At 41.1% G+C, this 27,243-nt stretch overlaps 1 protein-coding gene across 3 annotated transcripts in view; it reads right to left on the bottom strand.

Moving 5' to 3' along the window:
- NDRG3 (NDRG family member 3) overlaps positions 1-27,243 on the bottom strand; it is a 76,055-nt gene that overhangs the window by 22,668 nt on the left and 26,144 nt on the right. For all 3 annotated transcript variants that reach the window (XM_024559474.4, XM_053926374.2, XM_053926375.2), the window contains exons 3-8: positions 20,038-20,073; positions 8,942-9,047; positions 7,804-7,924; positions 3,805-3,867; positions 1,920-1,980; positions 829-915 (exon numbers count right to left, since the gene is read on the bottom strand). In XM_024559474.4, the coding sequence (XP_024415242.1) occupies positions 829-915; positions 1,920-1,980; positions 3,805-3,867; positions 7,804-7,924; positions 8,942-9,047; positions 20,038-20,073 (474 nt within the window). The remainder of the gene's footprint in view (positions 1-828; positions 916-1,919; positions 1,981-3,804; positions 3,868-7,803; positions 7,925-8,941; positions 9,048-20,037; positions 20,074-27,243) is intronic.

Genomic DNA, 27,243 nt, shown 5'->3' with positions numbered 1-27,243 from the left:
GACTTCTAAACAACAATTTAAAAGAACTACATACAATGAAAAATGAGACAGACAATAATGAATTTTTCCTCAAAGATTTTATTTATTTTATTTTCAGAGGGGGGGAGAGGGAGAAAGAGAGGGAGAGAAATAAAGGGAGGTTGCCTCTCATCCCTACTGGGGACCTGGCTGGCAACCCAGGCATGTACCTTGACTGGCAATCAAATCAGAAACCCTTTGGTTCGCAGGCCAGTGCTCAATCCACTGAGCCATACCAGCCAGGGCCAATAATGAATTTAAAAAGCTATAAACAAATAATACATATTCTATTATTCCAATTATATGAGAATATAATTGACAAAACCATCTATAGTGACTGAAGTCAGAGTAATGGTTATTTTTAGGAGAAGGAAGAGGAAGTATTAATTAAGAATAGAGCTGGAGCCTGATTGGTGTGGCTCAGTGGGTTGGTTGTTCATCCCACAAAAGAACGGTCACCAGTTCAATTTCTGGGCAGGGCACATGCCTGGGCTGCAGGTCAGGTCCCCAGCTGGGGGCATGCAAGGGGCAGCCAATTGATGTTTCTTTTACACATCGATGTTTCTCTCCCTCTCCCTCCCTTCCCCTCTCTCTAAAAATAAATAAATGAAGTTTTAAAGAAATTTAAAAAGAACAGAGCTGGAAATATTCTGTAGAATGACTGGGTGTGATTACAAATGTAAACACTTATCAAGCTGTATACTTAACTTCTCCCTTTTAACTATACAGCCCTCAAGGAAAAAATAAAGCAGGTAAGTCATTGTGAGAAGGGACCGAGACATGAGCCAACAGACAGCACTTGGTGCTTACTTTGGAAGCTGCCCAGTCAATCCAGCCTTTAGCGCAAGGGTCAACGTTAATGAGGACAAGGCCTTCCACAAGCTCTGGATGACTGAGCTGAAATAGAAGACAAAAACAGGAAGAATGAAAGTTCCACTCTCAGCATTCTTCTAAAAACACTGGAGCATAGTTAATTAATTCTTATTATGTCTTAATGTCTCAGATTTGAAAGTAAGTCTTTGAAAAGATGCTAGGGAGGCTATTAAAAAAATAGCTCTTTCAATCTGACTTAGCACATGGAAAACCAGTTTCTTCAATTGCTGTCAAATCTATGGGGGAGACAAAGATTTCTACAGAAAATGAAGGCACCTGGTATGTCCGCAGTTGGTTAGCTCATAGTGGGTCTTCCCTGCTGAGGGCAGTGCCTTGAACTAGTTGGCATAAGGGGCTGCTGAGGCTTAAACTGGCTATTTCACACTCAATAGGGGCTTCATAAGTTTTTTTTTAATCACACGAATAGGTGATATACCACCCCCAAAAGGCTGTCCTCTCACCCAGGAGTCATTTGAAAAAAGTTTCTTAAATAAAAATCAATAGGAACATTTCTATGTAAACTGAGAACCCTCTAGCTTACTTTTCCTCCTCTGATTATGCACACGATAGAAAATTTGATAACCAGAGAAATTATAAAAAGCAGAAAATGAAATTTCCTACTATCTTGCCACACAATGTCAATCCCTGCAAATATTTTGGTATATTTCTAGTCTTTTCCTATGCCAAACTTTATGTGAGTCTGTATTCTAACTTTGTTAATGTTGTATTATACGTGATTCACACCATTACAAGCTCTTCTTACAAAATTTTAATAGCTGTACAAAATTCCATCATAACTATTCTCTAAGAATTACTTTTTATTGATTGTATACTGCCTTCATTTGTCATTTTTCAGGTGTTATAAGTATAAAGCAAGGCTTTATACAACCCTGTTTCTGGAGCTGACAGAATTTATTAAAAAAACTGACACAAAACCCCCAATAGTACCTGGTCACCTAACACAGCAGTAAGAGCTGTGGTCTAGGCAGTGTCTCAACAGTATTGAGACAAATCCTCCATGTACTTACTGCAAATTTGCTGAGGATGTAAGCTCCAGCTCCAACTCCAATCCCAATGATGCTTTTCACACTGTGAATGAAACACACAAACACTGATAGGGTTAACTCACATGGAGGTAGCAGGGCAAAAGTGGATGGAATACAACAGAGGTCAAATTCTGGCTCTGATGCTTATCAAATACAGAATTTGGTCAAATTTCTTTAACTTCCTGAGCCTCACTCAGTTCCCTATCTCTGAAACAAAGATATGACCACCTACTTCTAAGTTGATTTTAAGGGTTGAATGAAATGACTAAAACCTGGGGGTCATAGTGACAGCTCACTCTCCTATCACCTCTATGTCTAACCCACCAAGTCCTATAGAGACCACGTTCAAAGTGTTTCCATCTGTCTCCGTTGTCTTCACTCCCCGCTCCCACCATCCAGTATCAAGCTACCATCATTTCCCCTTGCCTGACTGGTCTCCCTGCTTTTTCCTTCATTCCTCTCCAACCCACTTTCTCCACAGCTAGAGTAATCCTCTTTAAAAAAACATAAACAGCTTTACTGATGCTCAATACACATATCTAGTGCAGCTATTTAAAAAGACCAAATTGGATTATCACTCTCCTGCTTAAAAAGCCTTCAGCACTTTTTTTCTTTTGAATGAAACCCCAAATTTTTACCTGATCTGTGAGACCCATGTAATCTGGTCCTTGTCTACTTTTTGAATTTTACATGTATTTCTCCTACCTGCTCATTTGATCTAGGACTTTTGGACATACTAATTCTTTTGTCTGGACTCCTCTTGCCCTGGCTCTCTGTGTAGGTAGCTCCTTTTTATCCTCTAAGTCTCAGACTAGATGATATCTTTTTAGAAAGGGAACCCCAAACAGCTTTGATTCAGGGATACCTGATCAGATCACTGAGGCGGAGTAGGAGGAGGTTGCCGAGGGCAATGGTAAATAGTCTAGGATTGGCTGAGAAGCTGAATGCCTCCAGAGTGCATGGAATTATGGGCCAGAAGATTTAAAATAAAAGAAGGGCGCCCAGCCCTGGCTAGTGTGGCTCAGTGGATTGAATGTCAGCCTGCAAACCAACTGGGTTGAAGGCCAGATTCCCAGTTGGGAGCATGCAAGAGGCAACAAAAGTCAATGTTTCTCTCCCTCTTCCTCCCTCCCTCCCCTCTCTCTAAAAGTAAATAAATAAATAAAATATTTTTTAACAAAGGGCTCTCTGCCTTTCTTCTTCCTCAAGGATGCCTGGAAGATCATGCTGCAGCTGCCTGAGTTTTCCAGTGAATGGGAAGGAACTCTAGGCACAGCCTATGATTGGGATGGCCTGGCAGAGGGTGGCAGGGTTATTCTTCTTTGGGTGTCCTAGAGGGGATGACCTCTGAGGCAGAAGCCTGCCATTTTTCCAAAATTGGGTAGCTTTTGTACCTTATGTTGTTTTAGTTTGTAAACTAACCCACAGAAATAAGATACTTAAATAACAGGAGGAATGCTAGGGAAACTCAGGTGTTAGCCTTAACTGACAGGCTTACGTGATTAAAGCTGTAAGTGACTAATATATGCAGAAAGCTGTTATTTCAAAATTGTGTAGTTTTTAATAAAGACTCCTTTCCTTTACCACCAAACCTCTGCCTCCGGAATTTTGCCTAGAGGGTGGTGGCGGGCAGCAGGACCCCACTTACTGTTCGGTAACAGCCTTATCTATCTAGACTCTGCCTTTATTTTTTATCACACTATCCCCAGTGACTTTTATAGCACTTTAGTTGTGATTATTTGTTTGCTTACTTGTTAATTGTTCCCCACTAAGATGTAAGCTCCAGGAGGCTGGTAGTGCCTATTTTGTCAGATACATAGTAGTAAGTCCATAAAAACTGTGTGAGAGAACTGAGCAAGGAACCTACCTTAAGTGGGTAAGAACAGGAGGCAGCATTTCAGCTAGCTCATCCATTGTGGGGTACTGGTACCTGAAATCCAGAAGGATACTGCCTGAATTAGAATGCAACCATATTTTACAATTACAAGAACAGCTAGAAAAGTACAGAGTTCTTAGATAAAAGCATTCCCTTCATCAAAGGAGGTGATGTGGAGTCTGGAAATGACTGTGGCATATTGGGAAACTTCCTACAACTGCTGTGCTAAACAGAAGGTAGAAGAACCCACATGTTTCTATATCCTCAAAAGCAATCTCTTGGCCCTGGCTGGTGTGGCTCAGTGGATTAAGCGCCGGCCTGCAAACCAAAGGTCACTGGTTCAATTCCCAGTCAGGGTACATGCCTGAGTTGTGGGCCAGGTCTCCAGTAGAGCGCCTGAGAGAGGCAACCGATTGCTGTTTCTCTCCCTCCTTCCCCCTCCCTCTGAAAATAATCCTGGACCAGGGAGGAACCAAGATGGCGGCGTAGGTAGACACACTGCGCCTCCTCGCACAACCAGAACTGACAGAAAATCAAACGGCAAGGAAGTCCGACACCAAGGAAATAAAAAATAAACATTCATCCAGACCGGTAGGAGGGGCGGAGACAGGCACCGGGGCAGAGAGGACTCACATTGCGGTGGCAGGACCGAGACTGGCTGAGTGTGGGACGACCGGGGCAGGCAGTCCGAGCACTAGCAGACCCTGCGGCCCCACATTCGCGCAGATAAACCGAGAGGGCCGGACTCAGAGTGGCGGAGAGTGGGGCAGGCAGAGTGGCGGGTAGCACCCCACGGCACCACATTCGCCCACGGATAAACCTGACGAACGGCAGGGATCGAAGCAGACCGTGCAACCCAGGGCTCCAGCTCGGGGGAAATAAAGCCTCAAACCTCTGATTGAAAGCGCCCCTGGGGGTTGGGGCGGCAGCAGGAGAGACTCCAAGCCTCACAGGAGAGGTCGTTGGAGAGACCCACAGGGGCCTAGAGTGTGCACAGGCCCGCCCACTCGGGAACCAGCACCAGAGGGGCCCAGTTTGATTGTGGGTATCGGAGTGAAAGATTGAAATCCGGAGGACAGTGAGGCGGGCGCCATTGCTCCCACTCGGCCCCTCCCCCACGTACAGCGTCACAGCGCAGTGACCAGCGTTACCCAGCCCTGGTGAACACCTAAGGCTCCGCCCCTTAAAGTAACAGACGCGCCAAGACAAACAAACAAAAATGGCCCAAATGACAGAACACTTCAAAGCTCCAGAAAAAATACAACTAAGCGACGAAGAGATAGCCAACCTATCGGATGCACAGTTCAAAGCACTGGTTATCAATATGCTCACAGACTTGGTTGAATCTGTTCGAAAAACAGATGAAAAAATGAAGCCTATGCTAAGAGAAACAAAGGAAAATGTACAGGGAACCAATAGTGATGAGAAGGAAACTGGGACTCAAATCAATGGTATGGACCAGAAAGAAGAAACAAACATCCAACCAGAAAAGAATGAAGAAACAAGAACTTGGAAAAATGAGGAGAGGCTTAGGAACCTCCAGGACACCTTGAAACGTTCCAACATCCGAATTATAGGGGTGCCAGAAGGAGAAGAGGAAGAACAAAAAATTGAAAACTTATTTGAACAAATAATGGAGAACTTCCCCGATCTGGCAAAGGAAACAGACTTCCAGGAAGTCCAGGAAGCTCAGAGAGTCCCAAAGAAGCTGGACCCGAGGAGGAACACAACAAGGCACATCATAATTACATTACCCAAGATTAAACGCAAGGACCTACATCCAAGATTGCTCTATCCAGCAAAACTTTCATTTAGAATGGAAGGGAAGATAAAGTGCTTCTCAGATAAGGTCAAGTTAAAGAAGCTCATCATCACCAAGCCCTTATTATATGAAATGTTAAAGGGAGTTACCTAAGAAAAAGAAGATCAAAAATAGGAACAGTAAAAATGACAGCAAATTCACAGTTATTAACGGCCACACATAAAACAAAAATGAGAGCAAACTAGGCAAACAACTAGAACATGAGGGTTGTCAATAAGGGAGTGGGAGGGGGAGAGGGGGTAAAGGTACAGAGAATAAGTAGCATAGATGATAGGTGGAAAATAGACAGGGGGAGGGTAAAAATAGTGTAGGAAATGTAGAAGCCAAAGAACTTATAAGTATGACCCATGGACATGAACTATGGGTGGGGAATGTGGGAGGGAGGGGGGTGGGCAGGATGGAGTGGAGTGGGGGGGGAAATGGGACAACTGTAATAGCATAATCAATAAATATATTAAAAAAAAAAAAGAAAGAAAGAAAATAATCCTGGACCAGAGGAAGCCATTTGAAAAGAATAGGTAATATGGCTCTTTCTCACGGTATTTCCAAATCCCTAACAATCACTTCAACTGGTGGGGTTCAGTCTCAGTAAACTTCCAACAGTGAGAATCAACTCAGGAGGTATCTCTTGGTCTGCTGCTTATATCAAGGCAGCTAAAAGTAAAAGTAAACAAAGCTTTACTGGGCTTAAGCACAGTCAAAAATCCTGGGCTCTTCAATATGAACATTATTTGTTTTATCTAGGCATAAGACAACATGGTTACTTGTTTATTGCCTTTGAATTTGGTTTAGGATATGAACCACTGGATTATAAAATGGTCAAGCACACCCAGGAATGGATTCAGACTAGGCAACCAAGTAGGGAGCACCTAGGGATTACAGACTCAAAGATCCTCTGCTTGAAACACTTGAGCAATGGCCTGCTTTTTAGCCATCTGTGCACAAAATAGAAAAAAGGAATGGGCCCAGGCTGGGTAGCTCGGTTGGTGAGAGTGTTGTCCCAATACACCAAGGTTGCGGGTTTGATCCCCTGTCAGGGCACATATAAGAATCAACCAATGAATGCATAAATAAGTGGAACAACAAATCAGTATTTCTCTCCCCCTGCCCCCCCTTTCTCTCTTTCTAAAATCAATAAATAAAAAATAAAAATAAATAAATAAATGAAGGAACGGGATCCAAATCTTATCGGATATAATAAGCTGGTCACTGGCCAATTCGTGTTTGAGAGACAGAATAGCTTGAACATGACTCGGGCAGTGACACAGACTCTGGAGCCATTCTGCCCGGGTTAAACCCCCACTCTGCTGCTGGTTATGTCACCTTGGCCAAGCATTTACGACCTCTGGGCCTCGGTTTCTTTATTTGTTGAAAGGAGTAAGAGTAAACCTATCTCATAGGGTTGTGAGAGTTAAATGACTTAATAAACGTAAAGTATTTAAAGCCGTGTCAGGAATATTGTTTAAGTGTTAGACTGTCTAATTCACGGCAGACACTGGCAAATGCAGCTCTGCAGATGAGTAAAGGCACACGGGAAGAATTAGCATTCAGCAGCTGGTGCTTCCACTCCTCCTCCCAAGGTCTTCTCAATAATCCTGTCCTGCAGGGAAGAATTCAGCAGACTCTGGCTCCGCCTCACAAAGCAGATTTCAGATGAGGTTGAGAGCTACAAGTCTAGTAAAAACACACCTGGACCTGACAAGGCAGATTCTCAGATAACTGGTTACACAGATATGTGAATTCCTGTCACGAGATTGAGAGGTAAAGGTGGGGAGATACTCCTAGGAAGCTCAGAGGGATCAATCTGAGTTGGGTCTAGGTAACACAAAACGACAGATTTCACATAGATGAGGAAGGAAACAAAGACAGTGAGAAGTGGGTGTTGCAGACACTTCTGCCTTGCAACTACAGGGAGACAGCTTCCCATCCACAGACAGCCACTCCTGCATATGGGAGAACATGCAGTTTTCCCAACAGACTGTGTGTGCATAATAGTCCTCTCAGAGCAAGGAGAGGAAATAATGAGGACGGCTGGTCGATAAGTTTAACCTGTAGGCTGTGCAAAAATCATCTGGAAAAGGAAACACACACTACTTCTCCCGCTAGAACTCAGGCATTTATTTGCTCGTGAGCGCGTGACCTCCAGAAGACCATGCTTGCCACCTTACCCTGTTGGGAAAGAGGGTGCACCTTCCTGTTGGCCTGGGGCATCCACATGACAGACAGCAAAGTGCTGAGTGATCTCCTGCATGTCCTCAAAGTTAAAGAACGCGTTGAAACAGGATTTATCTGCAAGAGTAAACATAATCGTCACAGGCCTTCCATTACTCCCCAATTTTCCTCTACTGATCAATTCCATATTATTGTCCTCTTCCATTCCCTTTTAATCACTGTCCCACTAATGTGAGGCGTCTGAACAATCTGTCTGATTCAAACTGCCCTAAAGGCTGAATACCAGACATCTCAATGACTTGAAAATAACTAATTCTCAATTCTACACAATGTCTACAAAGTGGAAACCAATTCCGGTGTTGCACAAGATAATCTTACACTCATAATGCTGTCATTTTTCATGTATCTTATTCTTCAGTCTGACAGAGACAGGGATTATAGCCCAAGAACCTGGCTGAAGCGAGCACCTTGGGCTGCACACATTCATTATGTGGAAGGCTGTCTCTTGTAAAAAGGGCTGGGGTTCAGAGAGAGGCTGCTGCTTCAATTGCCAACCTTTCGGTATAACTGCTTAAATCACTCTTCTATAAAAGCTCTAGTGCTAAACTGTAGCCTCAAACGCAGACCACCTCTGAGAGTCAGAGAAACGTGAAAGAAAATGTATATATACAGACTGTGTGTGCCTATGGCTAGGGCCAGCATCTTATACCCATCCAGAAAAGCTCACTTAAAGTCACTGATGATAGGCTGTAGCAATTCATTAAAGACTTCACCGCAAAGTTAAGTTCAAAACCTGGATTTGCTAACTTGAAATGCAAAAAAAAAAACCCAACAAAGAAATTTAGACTTAAAAAGAACCTGATTTTATTTCTACTTTCTTGACCAGTTCTTCACATAACCTTAAGTTCTTTAGTAGATACAACACAAAGGTAAGATATAATTCCAGTATTCCCCACATGAATTCTGCACATTTCCAGGGAACCCAAACCCTTCCAGTAACACGAAGATGGACGGTTAAGGCAGAGAGAAGAAAACCTGTGTTCTATTAGAGTACTGGATCTGTTATGTGTGTGTTTTTAAAATATATGTAGATTAAGTATAATAAAAAGGGAACATATAAAATCAAATACATACGATTGAGGCCAATGTCATGATATGTCAGAATAACTGGTCTGTTTCCCCTCGGTAGGCCTCTGACGGTGACGTGGACCACGCCATGAGTTGTTTCTATGTCATGTTCCTGGAAGAAGAGAAAGTGAGGTCTCAGCGAAGGCAGAATGGACTTCCCTGGTTGCCGAAGTTTCACAGTATGTGATTCACAGCTATTTCCCACTAGCTGCGGCAGGACACATCGCTGAATTATAAGCATACCAGGGAGATGTTATGTTATACAGAAGACTCCTACTTCTAATTTCTAGATAAACTAACAAATAAATGAGGAAAAATATACCTTCTTATCCACAAAACTCACTTTCTTAAGTGGGGGAAATCAGGGATCTGTTGAGAATATATTTACAACTGGCTATGGAAAGGAGATCAACAAGTTGAGTAAGGATCCAGTAAGGCCTGGGAAAGAAAAGTCTGTTGGGAAAACTGAAGGAAGCAGAAGATATAAAGTTGCTAGGTAAAAAGCCAGAGGCTTCAGAGCCTCTTAATGTATGTTCCGTAGGCACCTATGGGTGTGTATGCCTCAATTTCTCCCCTTTCTAGGAGCTGCCATTCAGTCTCACCCATGCATGACAGGAGTGGCTCTTGCTGCCATGATTATAGACTATAACTTTATGGCCACGGCTAACTGGAGTCAGGTGGGCATCTGGTCCATGCTGGGTCAGCTTCCTTCACTGAGGATTTGTGATTGCCACTAAGAGATTCCATCCTTAGCTTGGTTCTTCTCTAGAACAGAGATGTGAACTGAGAGTTTATATTAAGCATTTTCACTGCTTTAATTCCTGGTTCTAGCTTAATTTCCCAGAGATCCCTGCATGGCCTCTGGTTTAAACTAGCTTGGGTGGGCTTGTCCCCTGTACCCCAAAGGATCCTAAAGAAAACAGTAAGTAAAGTTTAAGATGTAGTGAGAGCAGAACTGAACGAAGCTGGAACAAAATGCAATCATAGCTGCTAAGACCAGCACAAAGAAAGAGTATTTGGATGTAAAGAGACTGTAGATAAGTTAACAGATTTATTCTAGTCTTCCTCAAAGTCTGTATTTCTCAAAAATAAAAAATTACCATGTCTAGCCTAATGAATTTTTGCTGACAAAGTCATCTACACCTGTTTTAGATAGTCTTAACAGTGGGTAAGACAAGATTTACTCTGTCAGTAAAAATCCCAACAAAGGCAAAGGGCTTCCAACTTAATTTCCTATCTTATAATGAATCTTACCAGAGCTTTGATTTATTTTCTGATGTGGGGCACAAAACAATCTTAGGCTAACTGACCATCAGTGTATCTCAGATCAGAGGGCCCAGGCTTGACTCAGTATTTTTGCTGTTCTCTATTTCCACTAACCTCTATTCAAAGGCTTGAAAAGCGGACAAAATGAAGGAGAGAATCAGGTATTATGAAGTAACTGGCTAAAAGCAAAGTGGATATAGGGTTTGGGTGGAAGGAATAGAAAGACAAACTCCTGTTACTGTATAAGCATTTCTCTTGTAGTAATGTCAGACTTACTGAGGAACCCACTCCACCACCATCAGGCTCATTCATTAAACAACTATTTATTGAACCCCTACCACCAGAACCTGGACTGAGCTCTGGGGATAGAACAATGAATAAAAGAGTTATGGGCCCCGCTCTCATAGAGAGAATGTTTAAACAGAGAGGAACACAATAAACACACAAATCAACCAATCCATGATAGTTGTGATAAGTGCTATGAAAGAAATAAACAGAATGTTGTGACAGAAAATTGAGAAGAAAGACATTAACTCTACTAGCAGTCAGGACAACGTGTAAATTAAATCACTGAAATGTGATTTCAGACTCACCAGAATGGCAACAATGTTAAAATTAGATAATGCCAAGTGTTGGACAAGATGCAGAGAACTGGTAAGTCATATATATTCTATGTGGGCATGTAAAATGAAACAACTGTTCTGGCAAAAAACCTGGTAATTTCTAGTAAAGTTTAGAGGTGTCACTTATAGCAGTTTTACTTTTACGTATAATCTAAAGCAATTCTCATATGTACAAAAAGATATACACAGAGCTACACATTGAAGCTTTATTTTTAACATCATAAAAAATGAAAATAGCCTAGATATTCATTAATAGAGAAACTGATAAATTACGACATTATCCATATAATGAAATACAGATAAAAATTAATGAACTAGAGGTATAAATATTAAGAGAAAAATCTTGAAAATAAAATGCTGACTAGAAATGCAGAAGTATATGTATATAATATACCACTTATGCAGATTTTTTTAAAAAGCAACATTATATACATTGTATATGTCCACATACATATATTCAAAGTGTAAAAACTTGGAGAAGAAATGACACTAATATTAGGACTTGTTTCCTCCTGAGAGGTGATAAGATTAAAAAAGGCAACTCAAGGAGGCTTTGCTCTCTCTCATGTTTCACTTTTGAGAGAAAGCGAATAAAGACAGAGAGAGAAGCTGATAGGGGAACTCAAAAGTTAAAGATTTTGGCTTCAGTCATAGTGGATAGGCTTAAGTGATTAATGCACGTAGAAAGCTGTTATTCCAGGGACTGGAATGCATGACACATGAAGTTCCACAAGCAATTCAACCTTGGGCCCCTGGGGGTCTGCAAGCGGTAGGAGATGGTGTTTCAGCCACCGTGTTCCAGGGAGGGAACTCTGTGATGCAGATGAAGAATTGCTAATCAACAGATAAAGTACTAGGAAAATTGCCCCTATGCTGCAACTCTTATCCAATGATCCTTTCCCCCAAACGCCTTACTCACTCTTTCTTCTCCTTATACAATAAAAAAGACATCTTGAGATGAGATGTTACGATGGTTTTTGAGGGGACATAAGCTGCCATCCTCTCAGATTGCAGGCACCTAAATAAAGCACCCATAAAGACTCAATCTTTGTCTCTACTTACTGGTTCTGGTAGTGACAGGCAGCACGAACACCGACTTTTCTGGCTCCAAAGCCAGCCTCTGCCAGATGGGCGACACTACAGGAGAGCCCAAACTGACGAGAACATGCAATGGTTTGTCGTCATGACAATCTAGCTGCTGGAGACCTCCTCCTCCCACATCCAAGCCTTCCGTACAGTCTGGCTTCAATTTTCTGGCTCGGCCTCTGCTGAGGGCAAGGCCAGTTTACACTTTGGCCCTAAGGGTAGCAGACCTCTGCAGGCCAGGTCATTGATGGGGACAGTGTACGTGTGGGTGGAGTGAGACGGGGATAATGAGCTGTGAGCTTAGTTCAGGAAGATGATGAAAATGGAGATATAACAGATGGCATAAAAGAGAACATATTAAAAGCATGTGAGGGAATAGGGCAAAGTAACTATTTTATCATTTCATAATCTAGATAAAATTCAGAGTTAAAACTGGCTGACAAAATTTCAACTTTTTAGGGAGATCTCAGCTCCTATCTCCCATAATACACCTACAAGTTGTGTAATGACCAATGTATCAGAGTCAACAAGAGCTCCCGAGCAACCCACAGCTGTCACTGTTGTATGGAGCTTCTCTTCATTTCAAAGTTTGTGAATGTAAATGTTATTAGCAGAATAAAGAATACAAAAAGAAAGGAGACAATCACCTCCATATGGACTTCTAAATATATCCTTTGTGATCCTGTGTTTAGGAAGAGCTTGAACAAGTCTCCATCTAAAGATGAGCGTGCAGGGACCCTGGCTACGGAACTAACTCAATGGTCAGGCCACTGCAGGGGTGAAGCTGCTGACACCTTTCTGCTTCAAACATCATCTATCCCATAGGCTGTTTCCCCAGCTACCTTGCCCTGCACCCGAGCATTCTACAGGGTATGACTACACAATGACAGTCTGTGCTCAAAAGTAGCGTCCTACAGGCTCCAGTCATGGGTGTCTTGGGTGTCTTCCAGGATTCTCTGATTAGTTACTATCTCCAAGGTAATGTACTTGAACACGATCCCTTTATTCTCCAAGCTTATAAAGCAACCTGAAATCACAGTGGTCCTGGACACACTTCTCCATCCTGGATTGCCTCCCTCCTAATAAAAAATGTAGTTTAGTCCTGACTGGTGTGGCTCAACAGGATGAGCGCCATTCTGCAAAGCAGAAAAGTCGCCAGTTTGATTCCCGGTCAGGGCACATGCCTGAGTTGTGAGCCAGGTCTCCAGTTGGGGGCGTGCAAGAGGCAATCAATTGATGTTTCTCTCACATATTGATGTTTCTCTTCCTCTTTTTCCCTCTCTTTTGCTCTCTCTAAAAATAAATAAAATCTTAAAAAAAATAAATAAAAGATGTAGTTTAAGTCTTTTCTTTAAAGAATTTAAGGCTTTAGGATATTACCATTATTTGATAATCAACTTTCGCCTTTTTTTCTGAGTCCTCTTCCTTCAACTAAATGTGCTGTCACAGAACTACATAATCTGACTTGTTATAATCTCTCGGAATGTAGTTAAGTTTTGATCACTTCATGACTCTTAGTACTTTACCTGTCTCTGGCCAGTCTGAAAGAGTTTGGGTAAACTTGAATGACAACAATCTCTTGGAAATGTCAAAATTTTTATTAGTATGAAATTTTATTGTTTCTAGTAAACAGGCTACTGTATGAGCCTTGAGTATGGTTTTTACTATTATATAGGAATTTTCGCATAACCTCATTTAATCCCCTAGTAAAAGAATCAGCCTCTACAATTACTCAGCCAGCCTTTTCCCTATCAGTAGAACCCATTTTCCTGTTTTTAAAGTTCTGTATTACATTTTCTGACTCTGTCCTCAGTTCCCTGCCTTCTTACTTCTCACATCGTCCAGTCTAATTCAACAGTCTGTCAGACATCTAATTTTACTTTTCAGCTACCCATAACTCTCAGCCTTCTCATAAATCATGTCTTCATCCAAAAGCTTCTTTTGCAATGTGTCAACATAAAATCTATCTTTTCCTTCAAAGCCAACTCCAATTATCTTTTTCATATAGCTTTAGATAACGATGAGAAGAAAAAAGTGAAGGACTATTTAACCCCCACACAACAGCCCAGAACACCACAGAACATGGACTCTCTAGGGAAGTCTAGGTAGGAAGGGGTCCAGGTATGGGCATGTGACCCACACATAAATCACCTGGCCCACGCTAAGCCAGGACTTCTTACCTGACCTTTTCCCTAGAATTACACGTAAAGATCTTTTCTTCCCAGCAAGGTTGCTAAGTTGGAAGAATGTGAGTTTGGGATAGCTGACGGCATCCATCCCTGATGGGACAGGGCTTGTCAGAGAAATAAACCCTCAGTGACAGGAGAAAAGGGAACTGAGACTAGGGGTGGTGATTAAAAAAAAAAAACCACAAACCTAGCTTTTTCTATAAGATTCTTTTTTCCCCACAAAGGAGAATAAAGTCACCTATATCCTTAGTGACAAAGGACAAATGGAATAGGGAAACTTAAGATAGTTAAACAAGCAGTTTGCAGCCATCTATTAAATCCCATCTTCCCTAAATGAAGAACACTTAAAGTAAATGGTTTAAGTAAATCGTCTACACTTTTCCCCAACCAGAGGGTAAATGGCTTAAATCTCCCTATTCAGAGAGACAGCAGAAATCCAATTAGTACCATTTGCCAACCATACCCAAGGACAGATGAAGTTAAGGAAATAAATCTCTTTTGATACATCAACATAAAGCTGATGAATGTTCTACTCAGATCCTCCCCTAAACCCCCATCCTTTAAACCCCTCAAACTGAAGGCCCCAGCACTCTCCCTCCCAGAAGCACACCCCACAGTTCCCTTCCCCTTTTACTGCCCCCACAGGCACGCACCTCCTAAACTCTAAGGGACCCCATGAGATTTGCAACCAGGGAGCAATGGGGAGCAGCAGCTCCTCCAGGGCTAACTCCTGACTGTCCCCCTTTTTCTGACTTCCTAGAGAGCTAAAGCAGCCCTGCCAAGGCTCATTCCTTTCCTATAACATTTCCAGAGAGCCAAGGCAGCCCCGCTTAGGTTCTCCTGTTGCTTCTGATACCCGAAGCCCTTTCTTGTTTCACTGTCCCCAGCTTTCATAAATGCACTTTCAAAAATCACTTGGACTCATGTTGCAAACATTTCCTGTACGAAGTCAAGAACCCTCATACTACTGGCTGGCCCCTTTCTGGTAACACTTACAACTTTAAACAATCAACTTCACTCCCCCAAAACCAGCAAATGGTGGGGGTGGGGGGAAGGATCTCAAGGGGAGGAACTATGAACAAAGGTCATCAAAAAAGGAATACCACAAAGCAGAAGTAGGGGTAAATCAGTAATAATTCCAGTTTTCTTAGGGAGGGGTGGGATATACCAAGGAAAATGGTGGCCAAAAGGTAGACTGGGACCACATTCTTACCCTTCGAGGCCAGGGAAGGAGCGTGGAACTAATCAAGATCTCTACCTCAGAGTGCAGTAGGTGGCTGCATCCCAACTCTCTCCAAATACCTCTTTTCTATCAGGATATTTACTTCACTTAATTCTCATTTCTGTAACAATATCCATTCACCATGTGACTGGGAAAAGTTTAAAGCTGTTTAATCCCCTTCAGAAGAGGCTGGTCACACACATACATTCAAATTATGGTACTAAAAACTGTTCTTCACAGTTGGGTTCTATAAATAACCCTCTAAAGAGCTGCTGCATTTAAATAGCTAGCATAAATTTACTCAACCCTTGGCTGTGCCTGGATTATCCTAGCAGCAAGAACTCCATTCTTATGGGTTCACTACATTATCAGCCTCTTCTATGAGAATGATATATTCTGGCAGACAGCTTTTCACTCTCCATTAATATTTATTGAGTACCCCTCCGGTGGAAGTGGAAGGCAATTGGACAAGATATGCCAAGAGCCTTAAATATGTTCATTCCAAGAATCAATCTAAGGAAATAACCCAAAGTGTGGATAAAATTTACGCACAAAAATGTTCAATGAATTGAACGTATAAGCAATCTAATTTCCAAAAATAATGAAACTCGTAAGCCATGGTATAGCAATATGATAAAACAACAGGTAGAAATTTTTATGAGTTTTAAAATGACAAGGAAATGAGACTGTGTTCTAATATTAAGTCAGAGAGGGGATACAAAGTTGTATATCCCGTGTGACCAACCAAATAAATTCTGAAAGTATTTTAATAAATATTACAGACCTACATATCTTAATACTAAACATATTAACATGTTTGTCCCTGGGTTATACAATGATGAGTTTTTCTCCAGCTATAATTTCTAATTCTAATTCTCCGTGTTTTCCAAATATTCAACTATGAACATGTACTCTACTCTTGATAAAAGTAACAACTGGAAAGAGGGCTGGGTGGGGGTGAGCCAACAAGAGGAAAATGGGAACATTTGTAAAAGTGTCGACAATAAAAATAAAGTTTAAAAAACTGGAAAGAAATATAATAGATAGTTATCTCTAGGTAATCTTTATTATACCTTTCTGAATTTTCTAATTTTTTTCTGATTATACACTGCCACGTCCTCTTCCAACCATGTTGTCTGACAAGGTCCAGACATGGAAAGAGGGAATTCAAGGAATCCATCTTTCTGGAGGAGAACGTGGCATACAAAAGGGGGCGGTAATTTTCCTGGGATTGCTTTTAGTAACTTCCTTGTTGATATTATTCATGGTCTTACTTTGAACCTTGATTCCCATGAGAACAGGCCACGAGGAGAAAGAGGCTCGAACCTCTTTCAAACAGAGAGGGAAAGACAGTTCAGACTGAAGCTGTGAGGGAACTTCTGAAGGGACAACTAGTTCTCCCCAGACTACTGAATGATGCCCAAATTGTTTAAACAATGTGTTTATAAACCTGAGTAAGAAATTACCCCCTCTAATGAAATAGCCCCTGAATGTCTAAAAGTTGGTGGAAAACAGCCCCTCCTTTACCTTGAATAGAAAAATATAGCAATTAGAATTACACAGGCAAAGAACTAAGAGAAGCTGGTTAGCTATTACAAATTAAGCGCGGAGAAACAATTACCAGGGAGTCAGAGTCCATAGTACATAGAAAAACATTTTAGACAGAAAAGATAGATAACTAAGTTAGACATCACAAAGGCCTTATAATAAATTTCCTATAACCTCTACTCAATCTAGCATATCCTTATACCCCATGACAAATTCTGAGAACTTTAATAAACAATAAGACATCCAAACTCTGTACATATAGCTATTTTTAATTGTCTGATATCTGAGTAAATTTTTCTGCTTCACCTAACCGCAAATCTTAATCAGTGCCTAAAATGAAAATATAAAAACCTGCTTGTACTTGCAAATAAACGGAACAGAGTTCACTGTCCTCTGAGGCGTGATCTCATCTGTCTCCCATCGCCGACACCTTACCCACCTTTCAGGAACCCCTGGACCCTGCTGCGGCTGGACCGCGGCAATACACAAGTGTTATTTTTTTAAAAAGCATTATATCATAGACATAGAGAAGCTATAGTATCTGTTTCAGTTCTAATTTCAAGCTTTTAAACAGTCTCACAAGAAGAGAATTAAGTAGCAACGAAGTAGATAAATGGACAATAAGCCTGCTGATTCATTGTTTCAACTGGCAGTAGGTTGGTTTCTCCTTTCTCATCAGTTCTAAGCATGTCACCTCCAACCACCCCTTCCCTCACTACTTATACCCAAACATCACTGCTGTTCGCCTCAGAGGACCTATATAGCAATGAAATCACTTGGTACAAACAAAGAACCAAGAGAAACAGTATACTTTTAATTACAGTCAATTATTGAAAAAAAAAAAACAAAACCCAAACCATGTAGCTGATTAGTAAGGAAAACAGAGAGGGAAAGACAGTTCAGACTGAAGCTGTGAGCCTAACTGATAATGCCAAAATAACTGCCTGGGATATCCTCAAAGATTCCTGTAAGATTTTTCTGAGGCAAAACAGATCAGAAAGAAGCCCACGGTTGTGCTAATGAGCGACACCAATGTCAAGGCTGAATTCCTTTCCATTTGGTGACGATGCTGGTTTTAGACTTGTCCTGCCTGTCTCCTAAGAATGCCCAGTGGTTTCTCAGCAGCCTGCTGGCAAGTTGGGCGACTCTACACTCCTCACATCACAGTTCCTCACCCCTAGGCCTCCCATCGGCCTGCTGCTAGAGTCCTGACCCAGCTGCCACCCGCCTCCAGAACATCACATAAGCCTTTAGCAGAGAGACAGATGAGAATGGTGGTAGAAGAGCATTCATGAGCACTGGAAGGAAGAAAAAGAAGAGCCTATGGTTTATCTTTTCTAAAACACAAATAAGCACTACATTAAAAACCAGTGACACATACTTGCCATCATTCTATTTGTATCAGGAATGAATTAAGTTATATTTCATGAGGCCAGAACATGTTACTAAAGTTTTACCCACAATATCAAGATTTTTGCCCAAGTATTTTTTAAGCCTTAATATTAAAAAGTGATTCATAATTATATCTCTAAAACTCAATTTCATTTATATCTAAGTATATTTATGCACGGAAGAATCTTAAAGGCTATATACCAAAATATTGACACTGGTGGAAAAAATAAATGAATTTTATTTATTTTCCTTTTGGTATTTTTTTTATCTATTTTGCAATGAGCCTGTGATTTTTTTATACTCCAATTATCTCTCTTGGGGAGAGGGTGCTCAATCTGATGAAAATAAATTCTTCCGCACTTTTTGGTAGGAGTATAAACATTATTCCTGGACTTCTTCACTTTGCATTTTACTGCCACCTTCTCTCGAATGATCTCCTTCTAGGTAAATTATATTAACAGCAATCAAGTTCAGCAGGTTCAACCACAACTGAAATTAGATCAAATTAAACAGAACTAAACCTAAACTTGACTGCCACCATTTATAAAAAAAATAATATGACTCCTTGTTTCTGAGTGAAGGAATATAGCAAATGATCCCCTACCAGTACTAAGGTGATTTTATTGCATACATAAAAGTCCCAAATAGTCACACCAAGAGGTGTTTGGCACTGGGATTCAGTAATCTGTAACAACACTATGAGTCGGACCCTTATTGAGCGAGTCCCATCTGTCCTGCCAAGGAACCTTATCTTCAAGTACACTTCAACTCCTTATAACATATCAGTTTTGGACATTTCCAGGTGGGAAAGAACAGGCAATGGACTCAGGAAGAATGGGGTTTTCAACCCCAACTTCACCCAATGGTAACCTAAGAAACCTCATTCTCACTTTCCTCATCTGTAAAACGGGGATAATAAAAACCACCTTGTGATGTGTTCTATGGGCTGGAGATGACATATATTTAGTATCTATAATAGTTACCCAATAAATTATGATATAACTGGTTTGCCTATGCTATAAATATTAGTTCTTCCTTTTGATGCTAATGCTATATATTCCACTGTATTTAACGAAAAATGCGTATCTGAAAATAACTGTTTGTCTGTGGGTATACAGGTTGGTGGAATCCTGAAAGCAAGGAAATTGGTTTCCCAACACCTTCCTCTCCTGCTTAGTAACCTGTGACTCTACTTCATGCAGCTTCTGCCAGCCACTGCTCTGACATCACCCCGAAAACAGCAGAGTCGGGCTGCAGGAGCTTGTAGGTTCCCATTTCCATGTACTCATTCCTTCCTCCCGTTTCTTTCAGGGCCAGTCAATGAAGCAGATAGATGAAAAGATGCTGTTTCATTTTATTAATTTTTAAATTGGCAGTACAGCCATGGGCAAAAAAAAAAAAAAAGCAGACCAGAAAGAGAACAGTATCATTTAAGAAAATACTAATGAGTCAGTTTGAATTTTGCATTTTAAACATAAAGCCAAGAGAAATCTGCATTTTGTATTAATAACATTTGTCTCTTGAAGAAAAGAGATCTTAATCACATTAACAGACAGCTCAACCCAGTAACCCACAACCATAAAACAGGTGCCTGGCAGACATATTTTTAATATAATAGCAAATTATTTAACAGATTTTGATTCAATAACCAAAAGAACACGAAGGAGCAGTGGCTGCTGCGAAGAGAGATCCACCCCTACAAGACCACTAGCCCAGGGAGGGAAGCACTGCGGAGAACCTGTACACAGCCCTCCTCGGGGCTGGTACAGAGCTTACCTGACAGTCAAAGTCCTGGAAGTTTCGTGTACCATTCTGTCAACAGAAGGCAGAAAACACAGTCAGTTTCCCCACGTGGCTTCCCCAAATGTGTAGCAAGTTCAACTCACAGTGAAAGCACTGCACGTGCAGCCTCCTGGCTGCCATAAAACTAAAATGGTTCTTCTCATCAAAAAGCTTCAGAGGCAGGGTTCATTAACATGTGTCAGTAAAAGGTGAGTTTTTAGAGGTAAGGTTACACTTTAGTGGGCTTGCTATGAAGATAAAGGAAAGCAGCCACCTTTTCCAGGAAAGCTTATCACTTCTTGCCTCCCTACCTAAGGAGAGCAGTGACAACTGGCAGGAAGAGGGTAAGACGTGGATCAGAGTCTGACAGCAAACTTACAACCTACAAAGAAGTACCTGGGAGGAAAGGAGTGGGAGAGAAAACCCTGAAAGGAGCAAGGGAGGGCGGAAGCCAGAGTGTCCAGAACCAGGAATTGAGGAAAGGGTTAAGCAGAAAACAAAGATACAAATGGATCGGAAATGGAAGACTTGAAATTTAACAAGAAAAGCAGTGTCACTGAAGGAGGGAAGGAAAAACAAAACAGGGTTCCTACTACACTGGCTTATCTGTTGCACCCCAGGAAACTGCTGAAGCAGAATGTAGTCAAAACACCAAGGAGAATTCACCGTGCTTCTAAAAAGAGATTTATATCATAGTAATGTCTGATTTTAAAAAAATCAATGGGAATGACTCAAGACATTTTTGAAGCATTTTAGATGCTAGAGTGAAAGAATATGGCATGAGAATATAAAAAGGGTAATGAGTATTGTGTTTGGGAAGGAAAAAAAGCTTCTGATTTGATTTTTCATAAAGCCCCTCCCCTGAAAAAAACCTTTGTTTGTTTAGAAACTATGTCATCATAAAATATCTCTTCTGCTTACAATGGTTTCCAGAAGGTGTGGCGCTGCTAACAAGCACTTTCCCAAACACTGTCCCCCCAGAGATTCAGATTTCTGATCACAAGGCAACTAAGTAGTCCCACCCACCTTCAAGTCGATCCTCTTAGAGTTTTGTACCCCCACCTACTCTGCTGGCGGGGCAAACAGAGCTGTGGTATGAGAACGCCCAAAGAAAGAAACTGTCCTCCACCTGAGAGGACCCAGTCAGCAGACCAGCTGGGATGTCTACAGTGGCACTATCCAGTATGATAGTCACTAGTCACACGTGGAAATTAAAATTAAAAAGTTAAATTCAGTTTCTCAACCACATTAGCTACATTTCAAGTGCTCAGCATACACACACGGCTAGTGGTGAGTGTATTACTGGGCAGGGCAGATACACTTCCATTACTGCAAAGACTTCTACTGGACAGCTGATACAGAGACAGAGTTTTTGAAGGAATAATGTTATGGATGAGCAGACCTTATTTCTCTATTGGTGGCAGTAAAATCACAACAGATTGCCAATCACAGAGAGACTGCTGATGACAATGAAAACAGTAGAGAGGGGCAGAGGCAGCTAGTCTGAGGTATCATTCCTGGCATGAAAACAAATTCACAAAATAAAGTCTGATGCCGCTGGAGCATGGAAAGACGCAAAGATACCACGTAGATGGGACTGTGCAGCACATTTTAAAGGAATGCAGCCATCGGTAAAAAGGACTACAGTGTTCCATGGCTCCCGCTAGCCCCATAATTGCCTGAAATCTCCTTCAGAGAAACCACTGTGTTTAATTTCTTTTCTTTTTAATTTTCATTTACTGATTTTTAAAGGGAGAGGAGAAGAGGGGCGATCTATTTGTTTCACTTATTTACGCTTTATTGGTTGCTTCTTGCACATGCAACTGGAGATGGAACCCTCACCCTTGGTGTGTCGGGATGTGTGTTTAGCACTCTCATGGACTAGGGTAGATGGTGTGAATAGGATATGAATAATCAGATGGTGAGCCCCTGGTTCCTGACTTAACTTGCACTCCAAACAATGAACAGGGCCTGGTATATATTAGGTGTTTGATATATATATAAAACAAATTAGCCAATATAAAAAATTAAATGTTGAAAGACTTTTGTTAAGACTTTAGGTCAAAAATAACCAAAAACTCTTATTGCATTCCAATTTAAGATAGGATATGGTCATTAAATGAAAATAAAGGATACAAAACAGTCTTTACAGTTTCACTACAAAAGCATTAAAATATGTTACTAAAAAACTAGAAGAAAAATATCAAAACCTTTAACAGCAGTAGCTATTTCTGAATAGAGATTATAGGTGACTATAATTTCTTTATACTTTTCTACAATGAGAATGTACTTCCCCTTTTGTAATTAGAAAACTGGAAAAAGAGGATTTTGCATGGTACAAAAATACAGTATCTGTAACTTAGTATTTTATAATCTAATATTTAAAGATTTAATTGGGGGGGCGGAAATAATTTATAATGATGTCAAGCAGACTACAGTAGGACCCTGGCCAGGTGGCTTAACTGGTCGGAATATTGTCCCATAGTCCCATTCACCAAAAGGTTACAGGTTCGATCCTCGGTCAGGGTGCATATGGGAGGCAACCAACTGATGTTTCTCTCTCTAAAATCGATAAATATATCCTCAGGTGAGGCTTTAAAAAAAAAAAGACAGACATCCTAGCTGGTGTGGCTCAGTGGATTGAGTCCCAGCCTGTGAACTGAAGGGTTGCCAGTTCGATTCCCAGTCAGGGCACATGCCTGGGTTGCAGGCCAGGTCCTTAGCAGGGGGTGCATGAGAGACAACTACACACTGATGTTTCTCTCCCTCTCTACTTCCCTTCATCTCTCTCTAAAAAAGAGAGAGACCATATGAGGGCTTTGATTTTACAGGGTTCCCAGAGGTTCCTTTCGAGATCATTTAGAAAGATTAGAGAAAATCACTGTTGGGCATGGAAAACAGACACAAATTCTGATGAGCTATTCGGGAAGCAGCCGTCACTGTCTGCATGAATTCCCCTTCCTCACAATCATGTGATCACATCACGAAGCATTCTGTGAAGCCTTGCAGCCTTTGAGATGAGCACAAAGGGAAATGCCAAAAATGGAGAGATGATTCTTGCTGGAAACCAAAGTGAGCTTTTCTTTGTTGAATACCCAGCAAAAAACAACTATGTGTTCTTAATCCAATGTACACAGCTAGAAGCCCAGAAGAAAAGGTACCAATAACTGAAGAGATACTACCTAACACCTGTTTTCTTGTCTTCTCCCCCACCGCCCCCCAAAGAGATGCCAGAACCTCATGGAGAATGGCTTCAGGCTTCGTGAGTGATCATCCTGGAGAATGACAAGGTTTGTCTGATAGTATTTAGCAATCAGAGTCTCTGAATGGAGGTCATTAGCTGGGCTCCACTCAATCTGTGGTCTCCTGAAGTCATATTCCTTGAACTTATTAAAAATTTACTGCTACTCATTGGGTGCATTCTGGAAGGAGAAAGACTTCCTTGGGGCCCTTCCATGGGAACTTAAGTGTCTCTCATACTTGAGGTACACGATGCTACTGTAACAAGACATTTAGAAGTTTCAAGTTCTGTGTGTTTTCTTTCTTCCTTCTGTCCATTTTGAAGATACCATTAATTCCATGTTCAGAGAGATTGTTGCACTAAGCAGATTTAAGTAGCAGAAAGGGTGTCAAGAAAAAAATTTAAGTAATAGAGTAATTGGGGCAAAGGCAAAAAGGATTAAGTTAAAGAAAAAGATAAATACTACTGAAAGCTGCAGTCAAGGTAGAAGCCAGCTAAGAGGAGTGTTTCCTGGTGGAGCCTCATGCCAAGTATAGAAGCTAAATGCAGCAGCTCCTGAAGGTAAATTAAAAACAAGTAATCTCTCAAATACAAGCCTGGAGAAAGCAAAACACAACTAAGAATAGGTCAATGAATGAAAAGAAGTATGAAAAAAAGGAGGAAGGGAGTAAAATTTAAAAAAACAAGTAATTGCTAGGGAGAAGAAAAATGTAGTTTACCAACATGAGATCTAGTCAAGAGGCAGGTATGGTTTCACAAGACAGAAGGCGACAGAAATAATGGAAAGGAAGACAAGATATATAAGATCACAGAACTACTGAGAAGAAGAGATTGCGGGTAAATCTATTGGGTAAATAAATGTTCTGTGAACTTGAAGTGGGGGGCAGGCTTGCGTTTGATTCACCATTATATTCTCAGTTCTGGCACTTAGTAAACAAGCTAACTTTTAAAAAGCTGTTAAGAGAATAAAATACAGCATTTCTATTTTTTTTTAAAAAAGGCAATAATCCTTACCAACAAAAAGTGGAAAGATGAGGAATTGTACAAGCAGAAGAGTAAGATGAGCCTAGAAAATACTATTTTTCTTTAGTAATAAGAGTATTATAATCACTTAACATAAATTAATAAATCAATGTTTTACAATCATCAGTGAACTGTTCACTGCTGATCATCAATCAACAGTAATTTCTGTTTACTTTTAAACAGAAATCTGTTCAAGCTAATAATCCAGAGACAAAAATGAAAGTTATACATATGTGTGTGTGTATATGTATGTATGTATATACATATGTATGTATGTACATGTGTGTCTGTGTACAGATATTTTAACTATCTATATTACACCTTCAAAAAATACTAATTAAAAAACTCACACTTCATAAAGAAACTTATAAAGAGGTCAGATACTTCAATAATGATCTGCAGACTCATGAAAAAGTATAATTTATTTTTTAAATATATTTTATTGATTATGCTATTACAGTTGTCCCATTTCCCCCCCTTCACTCTACTCTGTTCTGCACACACCCTCCCTCCCACATTCCCCCCCCGCTATAGTTCATGTCCATGGGTCATACTTATAAGTTCTTTGGCTTCTACATTTCTATACTATTCTTACCCTCCCCCTGTCTATTTTCTACCTACCATTTATGCTACTTATTCTCTATACCTTCCCTCCTTCCCCTCCCACTCCCCTGCTGATATTCCTCCATGTGATCCCCATTTCTGTGGTTCTGTTCCTGTTCTAGGTGTTTGCTTAGTTTGCTTTTGTTTTTGTTTTAGGTGTGGTTGTTAATAACTGTGAGTTTGCTGTCATTTTTACTGTTCATATTTTTTATCTTCTTTTTCTTAGATAAATCCCTTTAACATTTCATATAATAAGGGCTTGGTGATGATGAACTCCTTGAACTTGACCTTATCTGAGAAGCACTTTATCTGCCCTTCCATTCTAAATGAAAGCTTTGCTGGATAGAGCAATCTTGGATGTAGGTCCTTCCTTGACTTTCATGACTTGGAATACTTCTTTCCAGCCCCTTCTTGCCTTCTTGCCCCTTCTTGTAAGGTTTCTTTTGAGAAATCAGCTGATAAGTCTTATGGGAACTCCTCTGTAGGTAACTGTGTCCTCTTCTCTTGCTGCTTCTAAGATTCTCTCCTTATCTTTAATCTTGGGTAATGCAAGTATGATGTGCCTTGGTGTGTTCCTCCTTGGGTCCAGCTTCTTTGGGACTCTTCGAGCTTCCTGGACTTCCTGGAAGTCTATTTCCTTTGCCAGATTAGGGAAGTTCTCCTTCATTATTTGTTCAAATAAGTTTTCAAGTTTTTGCTCTTCCTCTTCTCCTTCTGGTACCTCTATAATTCAGATGTTGGAACGTTTAAACTGGAGGTTCCTAAGCCTCTCCTCATTTTTCCGAATTCTTGTTTCTTCATTCTTTTCTGGTTGGATGTTTCTGTCTTCCTTCTGGTCCACACCATTGATTTGAGTTCCAGTTTCCGTCACATCACTATTGGTTCCCTATACATTTTCCTTTGTTTCTCTTAGCATAGCCTTCATTTTTTTATCTAATTTGCGACCAAATTCAACCAATTCTGTGAGCTTCCTGATTACCAGTGTTTTGAACTGTGCATCTGATAGGTTGGCTATCTCTTTGTTGATTAGTTGTATTTTTTCTGGAGCTTTGATCTGTTCTTTCATTTGGTCCATTTTTTTCTGTCTTGGCGCGCCTATTATGTAAAGGGGCGGAGCCTTAGGTGATCACCAGGGCAGGATAACACTGGTCACTGCACTGCGATGCTGTACGTGGGGGAGGGATCCAAGAGGGAGCAATGGCACTTGCTCCACTCTCTGCCGGTTTTCAGTCACTTCCCCCACTACCCACAATCAAATTGGGCCCTTCTGGTGCTGCTTCCTGAGTAGGTGGGTTTGTGTATGTTCTAGGAGCCTGTGGGTCTCTCCAACGAACTCTCCTGTGAGGCTGGGAGTTTCTCCTGCTGCCGCCTCAACCCTCACAGGTGTTTTCAATCAGTGGTTTGAGGCTTTATTTCCACGGGCTGGAACCCTGGGTTGCAGGGTCCGTTACCTGGTCCACCAGCTGCTGCCTCGCTGGCCAGATGCAGCTTTGCCCACCCCGCTCCACAATCTGCCACCACCTTGCCGCGAGTCCTCTCCACCCGGCTGCCTGTCTCTGCCCCTCCTACCAGTCTGGATGAATGTTTCTTCTTTATCTCCTTGGTTGTCGGACTTCCATACAGTTTGATTTTCTGTCAGTTATGATTGTTTTTATTTTTAAATTGTTGTTGTCCTTCTTTTTGTTGTGTGAGGAGGCACAGTGTATCTACCTACGCCTCCATCTTGGCTGGAAGTCTCGAAAAAGTATAATTTCTTAAAGATTTTTAGTTTATTTTTAGAGAGAGGGGAAGAGAGGAAGAGAAGTAGAGAAACATGGAGGTGTGTGTGAGAGGTACAGTTGCCTCTCGCACGCCCCCCAACTGGGGACCTGGCCCATAACCCAGGCATGTGCCCTGACTGTGAATCAAACCTGCGACCTTTTAGTTCACAGGCTGGCTCTCAATCCACTGAGCCACACCAGCCAGGGCAGAAAAGTATAATTTCTGTTCTAAAATAACCATTACCCTAACAGACTATCAGACTATCTTGGTCAGTGACACATAAAAACTCTGTGGGTACCCTGCTAAATTGTGGCTAAGGCATGGGCTCTTCCCGCCAACTCCTGCTGCCCCTGTAGCAGATCGAAAACTGTCTGTCTGTCATAGTGGCATCATTACTTCTTTGGGAACTGATTTCCCACTCCAGTCCTATCTAGGGAATTTCTGACAACTTACGTGATAATCATCTCTTAGAGTCCACATTAAGGGACACCCATACCTCTAATGAACACTAGATGTACTACTTCTTAAATACTCTTTAATGAAAATGTCAATAAATCTGTTTTTAATTTTTT

Source organism: Desmodus rotundus, chromosome 6 (genome assembly GCF_022682495.2).
Source record: "Desmodus rotundus isolate HL8 chromosome 6, HLdesRot8A.1, whole genome shotgun sequence".
Classification (NCBI taxonomy): domain Eukaryota; kingdom Metazoa; phylum Chordata; class Mammalia; order Chiroptera; family Phyllostomidae; genus Desmodus; species Desmodus rotundus.
Note: the sequence above shows the minus strand (reverse complement) of the source record. Positions and strands in the feature narration are given on the sequence as shown.